The sequence below is a fragment of the Bubalus bubalis genome, chromosome 16 (genome assembly GCF_019923935.1).
Source record: "Bubalus bubalis isolate 160015118507 breed Murrah chromosome 16, NDDB_SH_1, whole genome shotgun sequence".
Lineage (NCBI taxonomy): Eukaryota > Metazoa > Chordata > Mammalia > Artiodactyla > Bovidae > Bubalus > Bubalus bubalis.
The window spans coordinates 83505205-83523258 of record NC_059172.1 but is presented as its reverse complement, the minus strand read 5'-3'; the positions used below and the strand labels follow the sequence as shown (position 1 = coordinate 83523258).

Sequence of the window (18054 nt, the reverse complement as noted above, 5' to 3'; positions counted from 1 at the left end):
TTCAGGAAAAGAACCATATTATTTTTCTTTGCTCTCTGGGATTTAGCAAGATGCCTTGGTCAGAGCAGGCATTTAGCAAGTGCAAAGAAGAAACAAATTAGCAGTCCTTAACATTTTATATACTAATTTGTATTAAATTGGTTTTCCTAAAATTGTCCTGTATCTTGGCTTTAATTAAGATTGTGATCCAAGAATTTTTATTCTATTATAAAAATATGTTCCCAATGGAAGCTAGTAATTTTTTCCAATTGTGAAAATCATAACTCTTCAAGTAATATTTTTAGTAATATTCTCATTTAGTTTTTGAAGCAATAAGATGAAATAGGATGAAGAATTATTATGAAATGAAAAGATTACTGTTAATTCATAATAACTGAACAGTTTTTGGTACATACACACACACACACACACACACACACACATCCCTAAACCAAACCATTTAAAGTCTGTTAAACTAAAGCACTTGATTTTATAAATAAAACCTAATGCCACCAACTGAAAGATAGGCTCAGTGAACATGCAGTACATACAGAACTCCAGGTCACACTTCAGATTTCTTAATCATTTGCAGACAAGGAATGACCACTTTTGACTACAATGTTATTGAAGTCATGATTTATATTTTATAAAATAGCACTGTGATATTCATATAGTAATTTTAATACGTATCTTTTCTTTTCTCCCAGCAAATCTGTAGTTGGGAAAGTTGAACTTGCTCTTAGAACTTTGGATTAGAAGATGATTTACTTTGCATTACATGGCAGTCTACACTAATTCTGATTTTGTTTTAAAATACTTTGTAACTATAGAAACTATTTCAAAAAGCAATAGAAGTGTAAATTATATAATATGTGATTTTCTCATAGAGATGCCCTAAATAACTCTATTGTGGGCAATTGTTCAGGATTTGCTCTTCTATTTTCTTAAATCCTGCCTTAGGTAGACATGGCCAAAAGAACCAGAAGTCTCTCACTTCTTCCTTGAATTTGATGGATATTCTAACACTGGACTTGGTTAAGAAATTTCTCCACCTACAAAATAAAGGCAGCTAATTATCTCTTTAGATAGAAGAAAATTATTTGTTAGCTTAAGGAAAACATTCTCCAGATATAAATCATTTTGTAAAATATGAATGTGGTTATAAAAATTGTAAGTTGTTGCAAAATTGTTAATTTCTAAAATATGTTATGGAATATTACTTAAAATGAACCAATACTTTCATTTTGCCTCTTTTCTTCTTGCGATAGTTAATTAAAATATGGAAGAATATGTATAAACAAGCACAAATTGCATATTTTCACAATCCTTAACATTCTAATTGAAATGGTTGTTAATATAGCAAATGAGAGGTTTTCAAAAGGAGTATTGCTAAGGTTTACACTCGCTACTAAGGTTGATAAATTCTAAAGAGTCTGAAATACTTGAACACATGAATTTTAGCCCTCAAATGTGTATTAGCTTGTGTACAGAAGTCTCTTTAGCTAGTATTATCATCTAGCTTGCAAAATTCCCTCTACATTATATAGTGAATAATTTGTTTCATTAAAAGCTGAATTTTCAATGTTTACTCAAATATTTGATAAATACCCGCTGTGTGCCAGGCAGCTTGCTGGGAACTAGGGGGTATAAAAATAAATTATATATGTTCCTCATCCTCTTACGATTATGATTAAATTCTTTGTAATAAAGGTACAGGAGTGAGAATGCTGGGAGACCACTATATATAATAAAATATATAGGAAAAAATAATACAAACCCTCAGTTATTTAGTGCTTGCTCTGAGTCAAGCGCAAAGTTATTTAACTGTTATTTAATGGTATCCTTTTATTTATTTTTCACACTGCCATTTCGAGGTAGGCATTTCCCATTTTGCAGATAGAAAATTTAAGCTTAAAGAATTTCAAAAAATTGTTCAATTTCACAGAACTAGCAGGGGTGGAAATTGAACCCATAATTTGAAATGTCTGGACATTTTTGAAGCTACTGTAGCATCCGTCAAAATATATGCAACTATTTGAGATTTCATGTGATTTAACAAGAGAGAAGACAAGATTAAACATGAATTTCTGTATTTTTAGTGAATGAAATTTTTGAAAAAACAATGTATTGATACCTTTCCATATTTCCTCATAGTGTCTGCTACTCAATAAATATAAGGTATTCAATAAATATAAAGATTTCCTGGCCTATCAATGCTTCCTAAATAAGAATATCATGGCAAGGTATTTATATTAGAACTTCTGGTTCAGGGGTTCAAAATGAAAGTAAATATTAATGAGTTCCAGATCATCTCTTTGGAAACAGGCACGTGTATCTATAAATACAAGTTTATTTAGTGTCTTTGATATTTTTCACTTTCTTTTTTGGATAGCAGCACCCATCAGATTTTTGTTTTCCTAACAAACAAACCAACAAAGGCTAGAGAAGCCTTCAGTTTATTGAAAATGTTGATTAGAAGTTTGTTGCTGTTCAGACACTAAGTCACATCTGACTTTTAGGGGAATGAATAATTGTTGAGATTCAAATAGTGGTGCATGCAAATTAAGAGAAATAAGATGATCACACTCAGGGAGATGGAAGAGCGAAAGGAGAGAACAGCTAGCCGTTTCTTGAACAAGATCTCTAATAGCTGCTCAGCTCTTTCCAGTTTCTTTGAATCTGTCTCATTTCCCTTTTCTTTCATGTTAACTCCAAATTAGCAGCAAATCCTCAACATGCTCTCAACCTTTTCATTTGTCCCGTCTCAAACCTGATAATTTATGTACAAGCAGCCCTTCAAACACTGCATACTTGAGGAGACTCAATACAAAGTTGTGCTGAAGAAAATACCAAGTCTTTTCAGTATAGTAAAAAATGAGTTATAGTCAATCATTAAGGGGTGTTTGTGGACCATCTTTGATAAGCAACCTTCTGGAGCCCCAGGTTCTCAACTGTGAATTAAAATGGAAGACTATAACCTACCATCTTTGTTATCAATTGCTGTGTTCTCTGGGACAACAATTCCTTAGAAGTTATTTGAAATGCATTACTTCTTAGTGATTATGAGTTTATTAGTACAATTTCCATAATGCATAGTGTTCTACATCTGCTCTGCTATTTCAGGAAAGAAATTAATCTCTGTCTAAAGCTATGGCATTAGGGTTTGCTTATGAAAATGCCTATATAAATGAATTAAGATGATTTTCAATAAATAAAGTATCATTTTCCTACTGGGGAAACTTTTGTTTGGAATATTTGTCTTGATATTTAGCAAAAATAAAACTGTCAAAGTATATATTTATTGGAAAAGCTTTAAGATTTTCTAAACATCACAAATATAATCATTGAAACCACTAGTTGAAAACAGGTAAAATAATAAAATCAGTAATATCAAAAGTTATTTGCTATGTGGATATTTGCTTTTATCCAAAGAATTTTAATGTAGATAATTTATCCTATGGGTAAAATTCTTAAAGTGAACATTAAAATGTTATTATTCAATTCATAATAAATCACTAAATTTAATAGTGGCATAATTTTAAGTTTATTAGAAATAACATTTAAAAGCATTGAGTTATAAACTCTTTGGAAGCAGATGCATGTATTGGGAAGATTAATATTTTGTACAAGAAAGAAAATAAAAAAATTTGTATAGATACTTATATGTATGTATAAATATGCACTTGTATATTGTATATACATATGTATCTATGTACAGTGCATTTACAAAATTCCACATAAAAAGATAAACTATCAAACAACTCATAAAAAGAATAAAAGATATTCCTGGAAGGACTGTTATAAATAAAATTGTTTTGAGGCTTATGAAGTAATTATGATACTGCAGTGAATAAATTTGGATTTTGTGGAAAAATTTCCAAAAGGATTGTTGAGTTCATGAGATGGTAAGAAATGCATTCTTAGTTTAGTAATGAGTTATAAGTTTCATTTACTTTCAGTGAAAGATTTGGGGAAAAATGAGATTGACTGAAATTTAATTGCATTTCTCCTTTTCCAGAGAGTTCAGCCAAAGAAAGTAGTGAAATTGCAGAGGAAACCACCACCCCAATGTCTACTGCAAACCACTTTTCCCTCGATTGCTACATTTAGCTAAACCATGTGATACAGATGTGGCTTCCTTAGGTTGTTTTTTTGAATGTAAAATGTTAAATTAACATGGTCACAGTCTCACAAATTTTACAAACTTTATAAAATTTTTAGTCACTAAGACTTAAAGAGAAAAAATGTTGAGCATCTGAATCCAAAACTTCAGATCGTTCAATTTTGTAGTCATGATTCTCATGTGATTATAGTGTCAAACTTACTTTTATTTAGATTTAGTTAAGTTATATTCAGTACGACTATATTCAGGAAGAATAAATTAGTCATTAAAATGAAGACATAAAACAAATAGATTTCAGCAATGTAGAAAGCTAAAGACACATTTTATTGAAAAATGGTATCTACTATACTTATTATGTTTCTTGTCTACTTTCTCTCATTAGAATTAAATTCAATTGTAAGTGCAGGATTTTGATCTGTTTTCTTGTCTAACATATCCCAGGCTTATAACTGTGCCTAGCAAATAGCAGACGCTTAATAAATATTTGTGAATGAATAAATTTCTCAATCAACTTTATTCAACAATACCATATACTATTACAGTGTATCAACATGTAAATAACAACATACACAAAGGAAAGACAAATGGTAGAACAGCAAAGTCATAACAATTCCGATCAAAATGAATGAGTTCTAGTGCCACAACAGCCTTCTTTTTATGTCTAGATATCTGTCTTGCACATAGTTTAACATCTAACCAATTCCATTCCTGTTGAAAGTTTTCAACTTAATCTGAGGGATTATAATACACCAGTGTCACTATCTCATTCATCTACAAAAAAGCACATTACTTTCAAGATGAAAGAGATGATGGAGATGTCATAGGTCCTGGGATAATATCAACAAAAGCAAATACAAGGAACACTTTTGGCGAAAGGATGCTAGCATTTTTGTTTTTGAATTATTGAAGTTGCAAAGATCATAGGTATTATTTATATAGAGATTACATTTTTATACAAAAGACAGATACTAGTACTGCACTATTTTCATTGCAAAAATATTGGTGACATCACTGTCAAAGAAAAGATAACTGTACAGAATAGTCTTTATATATATAGGAAACAATTGGATTTTTCAATCATTTTTACTCATTTTTTGACAGCGTGCTTTCTGAAAAATAGCCATGCTTGCAAAACTAATTCAATATTGTGGCCTGAAGAATTGTATCTCCACCCCCTTTAATAACAGAATCTACATTATACCTATAATGAACACTAAAACACCTTATTTCATGTAGAACAGGCAAAATTTCAAAAAAAAAAATTTAAGGAACGCAACTATGTGTATCCAGAAAAGAAGGATGCAAATTCATAGATATTTACTTTTAGAAAATCTACTCTTGGCATTAGAAGTGTTAAAATTTCATCATTTATGTACAATGACCTCATTTCAAGATATGGGAATTGATACGTCAGAATTAAGTATTATTTTTCAACATTTAGTTTCTTGAAAAAGATGAGGATTAATTCTTCTTTGTTCTAGTATCTCAGGAAAGTCACAGAACTTAAAAATAAGTGTGTTTTTTTTCTGGTAGTCCAGAGTTGATCATCCAAGAAGAATCCCACATGAACAATTAGCTTAAATTTACTACACAGAAGAACAAGACTTGAACTTTAGTTAGGAATAGTCGAACAACGTGGAGCTCATTTCTTTCTTGATCAATTTCTTAAAATAGGATTCTTCATCAGAGGCTGAAAAGAGGAGGACTGTACTGAAGTATGACTTTCCATTACCGTCTTTTTTAGGAATATATATATATGTATATGTACATATACATATATATACATATATTTAAGTCCCATGCATTACACAATTAAGTTAGAAGATATATATTTTTCATTCATACACAAAAACTCCTGTTGGTTGGTTTGAATTCTAAAATTATAAACTTCCAATTAAGGCTTGACAGATTAACATTAAGTTGCTAGCTAGTGGCGCAACACTGATAAAATTAATTGCAACATGTGAAAGCTTTTCTCTGGCATTTTCATGCTTTGACCTCAATGTCAAAATGTTGGAAATAATTTGACATTACTAAAAACATAAAGTTAAAATTACGTAAGCTAAAAATTAAATTACAGAAAATAGTTTTTCTTCATTTAGAGTAAGGGCTTTATAAAAATTAAAAAAATGTGTCCTGCCAAATGAGACAGTGAGCTGAGAATATGTAACTTAAAATTAGATAGAAACAGTTACCGATTATTGATCTCCTTTGACTAGCATTGACTCTAAAGAGTATGTTTGAATTTAGAAGAGAAAAATATGAGATACACTATTTAAAAGATAATTTCATGAGAATCTGTTTGAAAAAGCAGACTTAAAATTTAGAGTATTTGTAATTTTATAATGTGACCGAATGAAGATCATATTTTTATTAATTTAGGAGAATTTCAACAAATTTTAATGCATTTTCCCCTCACAGGTCAATGAGAAAAATAATCGGTACAAAAACTCCTTTGTGAAGTAAATATAAATATAAAACAAAATTTATTTTTAAAGCATACAGTTGTGTAAAACATGCTCATTAAAATCTTAACATTCATATCTCTATTATAAAGACAATGCAAATCATTATTAAATTAATAAATTACCTGAAAATTATAATTTTAAGCACTATTAGCTATTATTACATTGATGTTTAAAAACATAATAATAATATATGATGTTTAAAACTGGGTGTTTCATGTGATTAGTTGTTGATCATTTTCATGTTCATTCTTTTGTCCTTTGAAATCTCAGCATTTGATTCATTTCCAATGAAAGATTTTCAGTTTTTAACATCTGAGCATTTTTCCAAGAACAATAATATAACAAAAGATAATACAAATAAAAGTACTGAAATGAGTTCAGGACAAACTTATTCAAAGCCTCAATAGACTTTTGTTGATCAGAACACCAATGCCACCATCACTAAGATGCAGCCTTCACATAGCTGGGAATTAAAATTGCCTACGGGCAAAACAAAGCATCATAAAACACAGACCAAAACTTACCATAATAGTGGTTACAACAACTGTTCTGTTTTCAATAGCTGCTGTGTCATTGCCAAATGTGGGTACATCTTGAATCAAGACTAATTTATCCATATCATTCCAGTACCCAACCTGCCAAATAGAGAAAAATCTTGAAAGCACATTTTAGAAGAGTTTTCTCTAGTTCTTATTGGAACAATGAGAATTATTAATAAGAAAACAAAACAAATTTATGAAGCACACACAAAAAATGTGTTTGGAAGTTTTCTTAATTGATGATGAGCCAGTTTTCCTAATGTTAATAATACTACCTACTTACACATTTGCCAACTTTACAATTTATTAATACACTCATGGACTAGCTAAGACATTGAGAATGAATGGGTTCAAAAAGGAATATGGATACAGATGGAATGCCATTTTGTTCTGATGCTCTTGTAGTGCGATTGATTGGAAACTTCTATTCTTAGTTTACATAATTTTTTTCAATAATGCTATAGATTTTATAGTAAAGAGAATAGATTTACATGGGGCACATGTACAGGATGTTTTAAAAAAATAGATTTGTGTATTTTAAAGCAATATAGAAATAGTTTTTTGGTTTCATATAACCTAGCCTCTAGATAAGAATCTTACCATTTCTAAAATGCTAAATATATCAAATGTTAATGATTACTTAATATCTTCACTTTTGAAAATTTTAAATGTATTTTTAAAATTTCAGCTCCGTATATTACTCATTTAGACTCGAAGCAAACTCTTTTCCATAAAATATATTAAGTAATTAGTTAAGCACTATATAATGTTACAAACTAAAATGGGATTCTACTGGAAATTTAGGATTCTTTTCAGAATGCAGACTACTTCTTTACTGCTTGCTCTCTGACAGACACTGTAATCAATGCCTTAATAAAAAATGCATCTTAAAGTTTATACACACAGCAAACATAAAGGTAGGTGCAATTACAAGTCCATATACTTTACTATTATGGTACATATATTTTACTGTTATGCTACATACACCCAAATGACTGTTCATTTAATGCTTGACAAACTTCTTTCAAGGTAAGTGAAACCCAAGTAAGATGGTAGGCACTGAGAGAGGGGATCAGAGGGCAGACAGACTGAAACTACAATCACAGACAACTAGCCAATCTGATCACATGGACCACAGCCTTGTCTAACTCAAAGAAGCTAAGCCATGCCATACGGGGCCACTCAAACCGGACGGATCATGGTGGAGAGGTCTGGCAGAATGTGGTCCACTGGAGAAGGGAATGGAAAACTACTTCAGTATTCTTGCCTTGAGAACCCCATGAACAGTATAAAAAGGCAAAAAGATAGGACACTGAAAGATGAACTCCCCAGGCAGATAGGTGCCCAATATGCTACTGGAGATAAGTGGAGAAATAACTCCAGAAAGAATGAAGAGATGGAGCCACAGAAAAAAACAACACCCAGTTGTGAATGGGACTGGTGATATAAGCAAGGTTTGATGCTGTAAGGAGCAATAGTGCATAGGAACCTGGAATATAAGGCCCATGAATCAAGGCAAATTGGTAGTGGTCAAACAAGAGATGACAAGAGTGAACATCGACATTCTAGGAATCAGAGAACTAAGACAGACTGGAATGGGTGAATTTTACTCAGATGACCATTATATCTACTACTGTGGGCAGGAATCCCATAGAAGAAATGGAGTAGCCATCATTGTCAGCAAAAGAGTCCAAAATGCAGTACGTGGATGCAATCTCAAAAACGACAGAATGATCTCTGTTCGTTTCCAAGGCAAACCATTCAATATCACGGTAATCCAAGTCTATGCCCTGACCAATAATGCTGAAGAAGATGAAGTTGAACGGTTCTATGAAGACCTACAAGACCTTCTAGAACTAACACCCAAAAAAGATGTCTTTTTTATTATAGGGGAATGGAATGCAAAAGAAGGAAGTCAAGAAGCACTTGGAGTAACAGGCAAATTTGGCCTTGGAGTATGGAATGAAGGAGGGCAAAGGCTAATAGAGTTCTATCAAGAGAACTCACTAGTCATAGCAAACACCCTCTTCCAACAACACAAGAGAAGACTCTACACATGGACATCACCAGATGGTTGACAGCGAACTCAGATTGATTATATCCTTTGCAGCCAAAGATGGAGAAGCTCTATACAGTCAGCAGAAACAAGACTGGGAGCTGACTGTGGCTTGGATTATGAACTCCTTATTGCCAAATTCAGACTGAAATTGAAGAAAGTGGAGAAAACCACTAGACCGTTCAGGTATGACCTAAATCAAATCCCTTATGACTATACAGTAGAAGTGAGAAATAGATTTAAGGGACTAGATCTGATAGACAGAGTGCCTGATGAACTATGGATGGAGGTCTGTGACATTGTACAGGAGACAGGAATCAAGACCATCCCCATGGAAAAGAAATTCAAAAAAAGCAAAATGGCTGTCTGGGGAGGCCTTACAAATAGCTGTGAAAACAAGGGAAGCAAAGTGGAAAGGAGAAAAGGAAAGACATACCCATTTGAATGTAGAGTTCCAAAAAATAGCAAGGAGAGATAAGAAAGCCTTCCTCAGGGATCAATGCAAAGAAATAGAGGAAAACAATAGAATGGGAAAGACTGGAGATCTCTTCAACAAAATTAGAGATACCAAGGGAACATTTCATGCAAAGATGGGCTCAATAAAGGACAAAAATGGTGGGGACCTAACAGAAGCAGAAGATATTAAGAAGAGGTGGCAAGAATACAGAGAACTGTAGAAAAAAGATCTTCTTGGCCCAGATAAGGAAGATGGTGTGATAATTCACCTACAGCCAAACATCCTGGAATGTGAAGTCAAGTGGGCCTTAGGAAGCATCACTACGAACAAAGCTAGTAGGGGTGATGGGATTCCAGTTGAGCTATTTCAAATCCTCAAAGACAATACTGTGAAAGTGCTGCACTCAATATGCTAGCAAATTTGGAAAACTCAGCAGTGGCCACAGGATTGGAAAAGGTCAGTTTTCATTCCAATCCCAAAGAAAGGCGATGCCAAAGAATGCTCAAACTACTGCACAATTGCACTAATCTCACATGCTAGTAAAGTAATGCTCAAAATTCTTCAAGCCAGGCTTCAGCAATATGTGAACCATGAACTTCCAGATGGTTTTAGAAAAGGCAGAGGAACCAGAGATCAAATTGCCAACATCTGCTGGATCATGGAAAAAGCAAGAGAGTTCCAGAAAAACATCTCTTTTTGCTTTATTGACTATGCCAAAGCCTTTGGCTGTGTGGATCACAACAAACTGTGGAAAATTCTGAAAGAGATGGGAATACCAGACCACCTGACCTACCTCTTGAGAAATCTGTATGCAGGTCAGGAAGCAACAGTTAGAACTGGACATGGAACAACAGATTGGTTCCAAATAGGAAAAGGAGTATGTCAAGGCTGTATACTGTCACCCTGCTTATTTAACTTCTATGCAGAGTACATCATGAGAAACGCCGGGCTGGAGGAAGCACAAGCTGGAATCAAAATTGCCAGTAGAAATATCAATGACCTCAGATATAGAGATGACAGCACTCTTATGGCAGAAAGTGAAGAAGAATTAAAAAGCTTCTTGATGAACGTGAAAGAGGAGAGTGAAAAAGTTGGCTTAAAGTTCAGCATTCAGAAAACGAAGATCATGGCATCTGGTCCCATCACTTCATGGGAAATAGATGAGGAAACAGTGGAAACAATGGCTGACATAATTTTTCTGAGCTCCAAAATCACTGCAGATGGTGATTGCAGCAGTGAAATTCAAAGACGCTTACTCTTGGAAGGATAGTTATGACCAACCTAGACACCAACCTGTACTTAAAAGCAGACACACTACTTTGCCAACAAAGGTCCGTCTAGTCAAGACTATGGGTTTTCCAGTGGTCATGTATGGATGTGAGAGTTGGACTATAAAGAAAGCTGAGTGCCGAAGAATTGATGCTTTTGAACTGTGGTGTTGGAGAAGATTCTTGAGAGTCCCTTGGACTGCAGGAAGATCCAACCAGTTCATCCTAAAGGAGATCAGTCCTGGGTGTTCACTGGAAGGACTGATATTGAAAATGAAACTCCAATACTTTGGCCACCTGATGTGAAGAACGACTCATTGGAAAAGACCCTTATGCTGGGAAAGATTGAGGGCAGGAGGAGAAGGGGACGACAGAGGATGAGATGGTTAGAAGGCATAATCGACTCGATGGACATGGGTTTGAGTGAATTCCGGGAGTTGGTGATGGATAGGGAGGCCTGGCGTGCTGCAGTTCGTGGGGTCGCAAAGAGTCGGACACAACTGAGCGACTGAACTGAACTGAACTGAAACTTTTTTCTTGTATTTCCAGATGCAGTTGATAAAACTCATGTTTTCAATGAAATGTATGCAATTGATCACAGGGAAGCCTGGTTTCCTCCAGTCCATGGGGTCACAAAGAGTCAGACACAACTGAGAAACTGAACAGCAACAACAAATTGCTCACTGGTCTGTATTCACTGTTTGTTCTAATATGTTTTAAAAGTCTTGTTTCCTTCAAATTTTTACTGTCGTGTTAGTATTTGTGAACATATTAAAATAAAATAAGCATTAGCATATAAAAAGAAACACTATATTATTTATAAATATTGCATATATAATTAACAGAATATAGAAAAAATAATTTTTATTAATGTGTTTTTCTACATTGCTTAATTTGATCCAAAATTATGAGTATAAATCAATTCAGCAGTTATTTTTAATTGCCCATATGAATTTGAAAGTGAAAGTGAAAGTCGCTCAGTTGTGTCTGACCCTTTGCAACCCAGGCCAGAATTCTCTAGCCTAGAATACTGGAGTGGGTAGTCTTTCCCTCTTTCAGAGGATCTTCCCAACTTAGGTATCAAACCCAGGTCTCCCACATTGCGGGCAGATTCTCTACCATCTGAGCCACAAGGGAAGCCCAAGAATACTGGAGTGGTCGTCCCATCCCTTCTTCAACGAATCTTCCCAACCCAGGAATTGAACTGGGGTCTCCTGTATTGCAGTTGGATTCTTTATAGACTGAGCTATCAGGGAATTTGTGATAACACATTTAATATCAGTGAAAATTTTAATTAAAACAAAATAAATGTACCTTTGAGACCTATCCTCTCCTCAACTTCTACATGTACTTAAAAAATAATTTAAAAAGCATGTCAGTTGCTTCCTGTTAATTTTCCTTTGCACATGATAGTTCGCAACATAAAAATAGGTTTCACAGTTTAGTACTCCATTAAAATGCGGCCACCTTCCAGATTTCAGCAGCCCATTCTCTGGGAAAGCAAATTTTCTTTGTTAATGAGTTAACGAGGCGCGGGCGGCTGCGACCGGCGCACCTTGGCGTAGGCGGCTGCGACCAGCACACTTAAGCGCCGCCGATAGGAGCTACCCTATGTCCGGGTTCAGGGGCAGACTGGGAGGACCCCATGCCCGAAGGGCGGCGGCCAAGAGGAGTGACCCCACGTCAGAGGTCAGGGGTAGCACCGAGAGTGCCAGGCTGCGACGGCGCAGGAACGGCTGAGAAGAGTTACCCGAGTCAAGGTCAGGGGCGGCAGCCGAAAGGAGCTACCCGGCTTTTGAGGTCAGAGGCGGCGGCCGGGAGGAGCTACCTCATGTCCCTACGCGCGAGGCCAGGGACGGCGGCCGGGAGGAGCAATCCCACGCCCGAGGCCAGGGGCGGCGGCCGGGAGGACCAACTCCATGTCCAAGTAGTGGTGGCTGCGCGGGTGCAGGAGGGCCTAGAGGAGCTATCCCACGTTGAAGGTCAGGAAGGGCGGCGGTGAGGCGATACCCCTAGTCCAAGGTAAGGAGCAGCGGCTGCACTTTGCTGGAGCAGCCGTGAAGAGACACCCCACGCCCAAGGTAAGAGAAACGCAAGTAAGACGGTAAGTACTGCAAGAGGGCATCAGAGGGCAGACACACTGAAATCATACTCACAGGAACCTAGTCAATCTAATCACACTAGGACCACAGCCTTGTCTAACTCAATGAAACTAAGCCATGCCCGTGGGGCAACCCAAGACGGGCGGGCCATGGTGGAGAGATCTGACAGAATGTGGTCCACTGGAGAAGGGAATGGCAAACCAATATTCTTGCCTTGAGAACCCCATGAACAGTAAAGCTGAAACTCCAGTACTTTGGCCACCTCATGCGAAGAGTTGACTTACTGGAAAAGACTCTGATGCTGGGAGGGATTGGGGGCAAGAAGAGAAGGGGACGACAGAGGATGAGATGGCTGGATGGCATCACCGACTCGATGGATGTGAGTCTCAGTGAACTCCAGGAGTCGGTGATGGACAGGGAGGCCTGGCATGCTGCAATTCATGGGGTTGCAAAGAGTCGGACATGACTGAGTGACTGATCTGATCTGATCTGTGGGTTCATAAGTATCTCCCTGCATCCCAAGATAAATGATTTAGAAGTAATGGCAAATTAAAATAATAACCAAAAATTTACCCAACTGTATTTATCCTAAATCTACTTGGAATTCTTGAAAAAGAAATACAAGTTTTGTGATACAGAACCATGGTTTGTACATAGATGTCATGTGGGCCATGGAATTACAGGAAATAAAGACAATTCAGGATGAACAATAGCTCAAAAGTCATTTCCTAAAGTAAAAGATATTAAAGTTTGTACCTAGAACCTCATGTGAGATATTTTTTCTAAGAACTCTTCCCATGCCTGATCTCATTTAAGTAGGAAAGTAGGCATGATTTTTCCTCTAGAGACAGAAATTGGGTGAACAAGAGTTTTGTAATGCTCTTGTAATGTAAAAATACAGAAGCATTTAAATTGCTAAACTGTAGGAAATGTCAGAGAAATATTTGTCTTCTTGGATTCCTAAAGATGAATTGTACACAAACATAACCATAATATAATATATGAATAAATATCTCTGTTTTTATGGTAGGGGCTTCCCTCGTAGTTCAGCTGTTAAACAATCTGCTTGCAATGCAGGAGACCCTGTCCTGGGTTAGGAAGATCTCCTGGAGAAGGGATAGGCTATCCATTCCAGTATTCTTGGGCTTCCCTGGTGACTCAGATGGTAAAGAATTGCCTGCAATGTGGGACACCTGGGTTCAGTCCCTGGGTTGGGAAGGTCCCCTGGAGGAGGGCATGGCAACCCACACCAGTATTCTTGCCTGGAGAATCCCCATGGACAGAGGAGCCTGGTGGGTTACAGTTCATGGGGTTTCTAAAGAGTTGGACACAACTGAGTGACTAAGCACCGCACACAGCAAATATCTCTGTATTTATGGTAGACTTTGCCTGAAATGTAGAGATAGAGGGGCCATGAGAAGCCTCTGTTTTACTCAAAGTTGGTTCCTGGGAGAGATGATTTGACCAGATCTGTCCTGAAAAACATGGCTTAATACTTATACCAGCCTTGAGGAGAAAAGTTATGGGCCCTGGGACTGAAAATATTTTGTGGCAGCTAAGAGAGTAGCTTTGAAGCTAGATAATGAGCCCTGGTCTCCACCCCAGCTCCATCTCTTTCTAGTTGAACATCCCTGTGCAGGTTAGTTTCTCTGAACCTTAATTTTCTCTTATATAAAATGAGGAAAATATGTCTAGTTTTCAGATTGATATAAGATTAAATATTAAAATGTACAAACTTTTTCCTTCATATGTCTGGCATATAATCTACTCTCAATAAATATAATATTTATGATTAACAAAGGTTTGTCTAGTCAAAGCTATGGTTTCTCCAGTAGTCATGTATGAATGTGAGAGTTGGACTATAAAGAAAGCTGAGCACAAAAGAATTGATGTTTTGAACCTTGGTGTTGGAGAAGACTCTTGAGAGTGCCTTGGACTGCAAGGAGATCCAACCAGTCCATTCTGAAGGAAATCAGTTCTGACTATTCATTGGAAGGACTAATGCTGAAGCTGAAACTCCAATACTTTGGTCACCTAATGTGAAGAACTGACTCATTTGAAAAGATCCTGATGCTGGGAAAGATTGAAGGCAGGAGGAGAAGGGAATGACAGAGGATGAGATGGTTGGATGGCATCACCAACTCAATGGTCATGAGTCAGTAAACTCTGGGAGTTGGTGATGGACAGGGAGGCCTGGCATACTGCAGTCCATGGGGTCACAAAGAGTCAGACACGACTGAGCGACTGAACTGAACTGACCTGAAGAATTACTGAAATCATGGAAGCCTGGTTTTAGAGCATGTTTGTAAGATCACTGGAATTCCAAGAAGATTCCAAAGTACTTAGGAGCTGAGACTTCAGAAAGAGCTTTGTGGCTTCTGTTTAATAAGACTCTGGTCAATTTTCTGTTACAGAATCCAGACAAACTGATATGTGAGCTCTCTGATCTATTTTCAAAGATAGCTCCCTTATGGTCAAGTGTGCAGTTTTTAAGAATGACTGCTCACTTTTCAGACATACTGCTGAAACTCACCAGCTTAGTGTTTCTCACAGTAGTTCATTTTTAAGTTTAATATTCCTGACAGAATGCCCCAGAAAAACAAGGATAGATAAGTCTACACCAATTCACACTTCATATTTCTTTTAACAGTTTTAGACAAATATCATCTGAGTGTGAGGATGTACTGTTCATTACTTTCCCAACTTATTTTTAAAATTTTTCCTCTAAAAACCTTAATTTTTGTTACCATCATGGTTCAATAGACCATGAAAAGATTCACTGCTTTAAATAACTCACTTGATGTTACCACTAGTTACCACCAGCTTCCTTTTTCCATTATTCTTTCTTTAATGAGGAGATCATTTTACTTTTTGTACTTACTGTTTTGGAAGATATGGAATTGTCTTTTGCATTTTAGAAAGGTTTTACTTAAATGGTTAGTTTTTCAGAATTTGATTTGTGACAGTCTAATTACCAGTTAGTCAATATTCTTAGGGACTTGTAGAATATTTTGTCTGCTCCATAGGTAGCAGAGGGACTTAGCTTAAAACGGTCTTCTTTCTTTCTTGTTGCAAACTGTGTGCTACAGAGTGAGTAGAATCAGTGTTTACATTAAATTTTTTCTTGGCAGCATATCTCCGTTCCTTTCTTCAGGAAGTACCCTTAAAAGGGTGCATCATACAGCCTGGCTTTCAAACTGCCATTCTGTGTTCTACCCTACCTGATCTGGATCATATAGGCTCCTGCCTGCTCTGTATTGGCTGGCAGTGTGCACTCACAGCAATGCCACTAAAAAGGTGAAAGTCTAGAGATGGTTTTCATGGCAGCTTCAAATCGAGGAGCACACCTTATGACAGACTGGAGCAAAACACAACTTTGAAAGCCTTTACCATCTTCCAATGTGTGACTTTAATCATCCTGCCTCCAGCCTGTCTTTGGATCTTGCCTGTACCATTTCTACCTATTCAAACTCTAACTTCACACCCTCACTTTGAATCTCAGCTCCTCCATGCAGCCTTCTTTGATTTGTTTTCCTCCACCAGGAAGTGATCTCTTCTGCTTTAGGCTTTCCAAATGCTTTCTCTTTAACTGCTGTATTGAACTTACTATATTCTATCCTGCTAGAAAATAAACTCCTTTAGGGCAGAGTCTATTCAGGTGGGTTAATGAGTAGAAAGCTTCTGAAGTCAGATATATCTGAATTAAAATCTTTGTTTTCTCATTTATAGGCCTTAGACAAATAGCTATAATATATTGCACTATAGCAGAAAGTGAAGAAGAACTAAAGAGTGTCTTGATAAAGGTGAAAGAGGAGAATGAAAAAGCTGGCTTAAAACTCAACATTCAAAAAACTAAAATCATGGCATCTGGTCCCATCACTTTATGGCAAATAGGTGGGGAAGCAATGGAAACAGTGACAAACTTTATTTTCTTGGGCTCCAAAATCACTGCAGATGGTGACTGTAGCCATGAAATTGAAAGACACTTGCTCCTTGGAAGAAAAGCTGTGATAAACCTAGACAGTGTCTTAAAAATCAGAGACATTACTTTGCTGACAAAGGTCCATCTAGTCAAAGCTATGGTTTTTCCAGTAGCCATGCATGGATGTGAGAGTTGGACCATAGAGAAGGCTGAGCACTGAAGAATTGATGCTTTTGAACTGTGGTGTTGGAGAAGACTCTTGAGAGTCCCTTGAACTGCAAGGAGATCCGATCAGTCCATCCTAAGGGAAATAAACCCTGAATATTCATTGGAAGGACTGATGCTGAAGCTGAAACTCTAATACTTTGGCCACTTTATATGAAGAACAAACTTATTGGAAAAGACCCTGATGCTGGGAAAGATTGAAGGCAGGAGAAGAAGGGGATGACAAAGGATGAGATGGTTGGATGGCATCACCGACTTGATGGATATGAGTTTGAGCAAACTCCAGGAGATGGTGAAGGACAGGGAAGCTTGCATGTTGCAGTCCATGGGGTTGCAAAAAGTCAGACATGACTGAGTGATTGAACAGCAGCAACAACAATTGCACTATAATTTTCTCACCGGGAAAAGGGAGAAAATAGTACTCCATTACAGGCTCATTGTGAGGATTAAATTGCACCAAGTCCAGTGCTTGGAACATAGCAGGCATTTCATAAATTGTAACTATCACCACTATTTTAACACAGGAAAGTATATTTGGAAAAGTTTTTTTTTTTAACATCCAAGTGTTGAAACAGATAATTTTTAGTTAAGGTAAGTTGAATTTATCTTTCTTAAGCATCTTAGCTAATGCTAGAGAAAAGGAATGTTAAAAAGTTATATGTTAGGTATAAAAAGTTTATAGTCAATTTCTGTGGTGGAACTGTATTGCTCCAATATATAAAGCACTTTTTGGATGTTGAGAACATTGCTGATTCTTTTGATGCTTAGTCACATCACAAGATCAGCAACTATCTTCTGAAATCCAAAAGTCTATCACCAGCAGCTTGCTGAACAACCTCTCTGGTCCCTCAGTTGAAGTCCTTAGGTATCTCTCTCTCTCTTCAACCTAACAGTAATCTTAATAATATTATCTTC

The 18054-nt window shown here is 36.5% G+C and overlaps 1 protein-coding gene across 5 annotated transcripts in view; it reads right to left on the bottom strand.

The window, feature by feature from the left end:
* Positions 1 to 18054, bottom strand: part of GRIA4 (glutamate ionotropic receptor AMPA type subunit 4) — a 673155-nt gene that overhangs the window by 66144 nt on the left and 588957 nt on the right. For 4 of the 5 annotated variants that reach the window (XM_025267033.3, XM_025267032.3, XM_025267031.3 and 1 more), the window contains one exon: positions 7095 to 7205. In XM_025267033.3, the coding sequence (XP_025122818.2) occupies positions 7095 to 7205 (111 nt within the window). Of the gene's footprint in view, positions 1 to 4597; positions 5793 to 7094; positions 7206 to 18054 lie in introns of those variants that run through there. The other variant, XM_025267036.3, reaches the window with a different exon arrangement.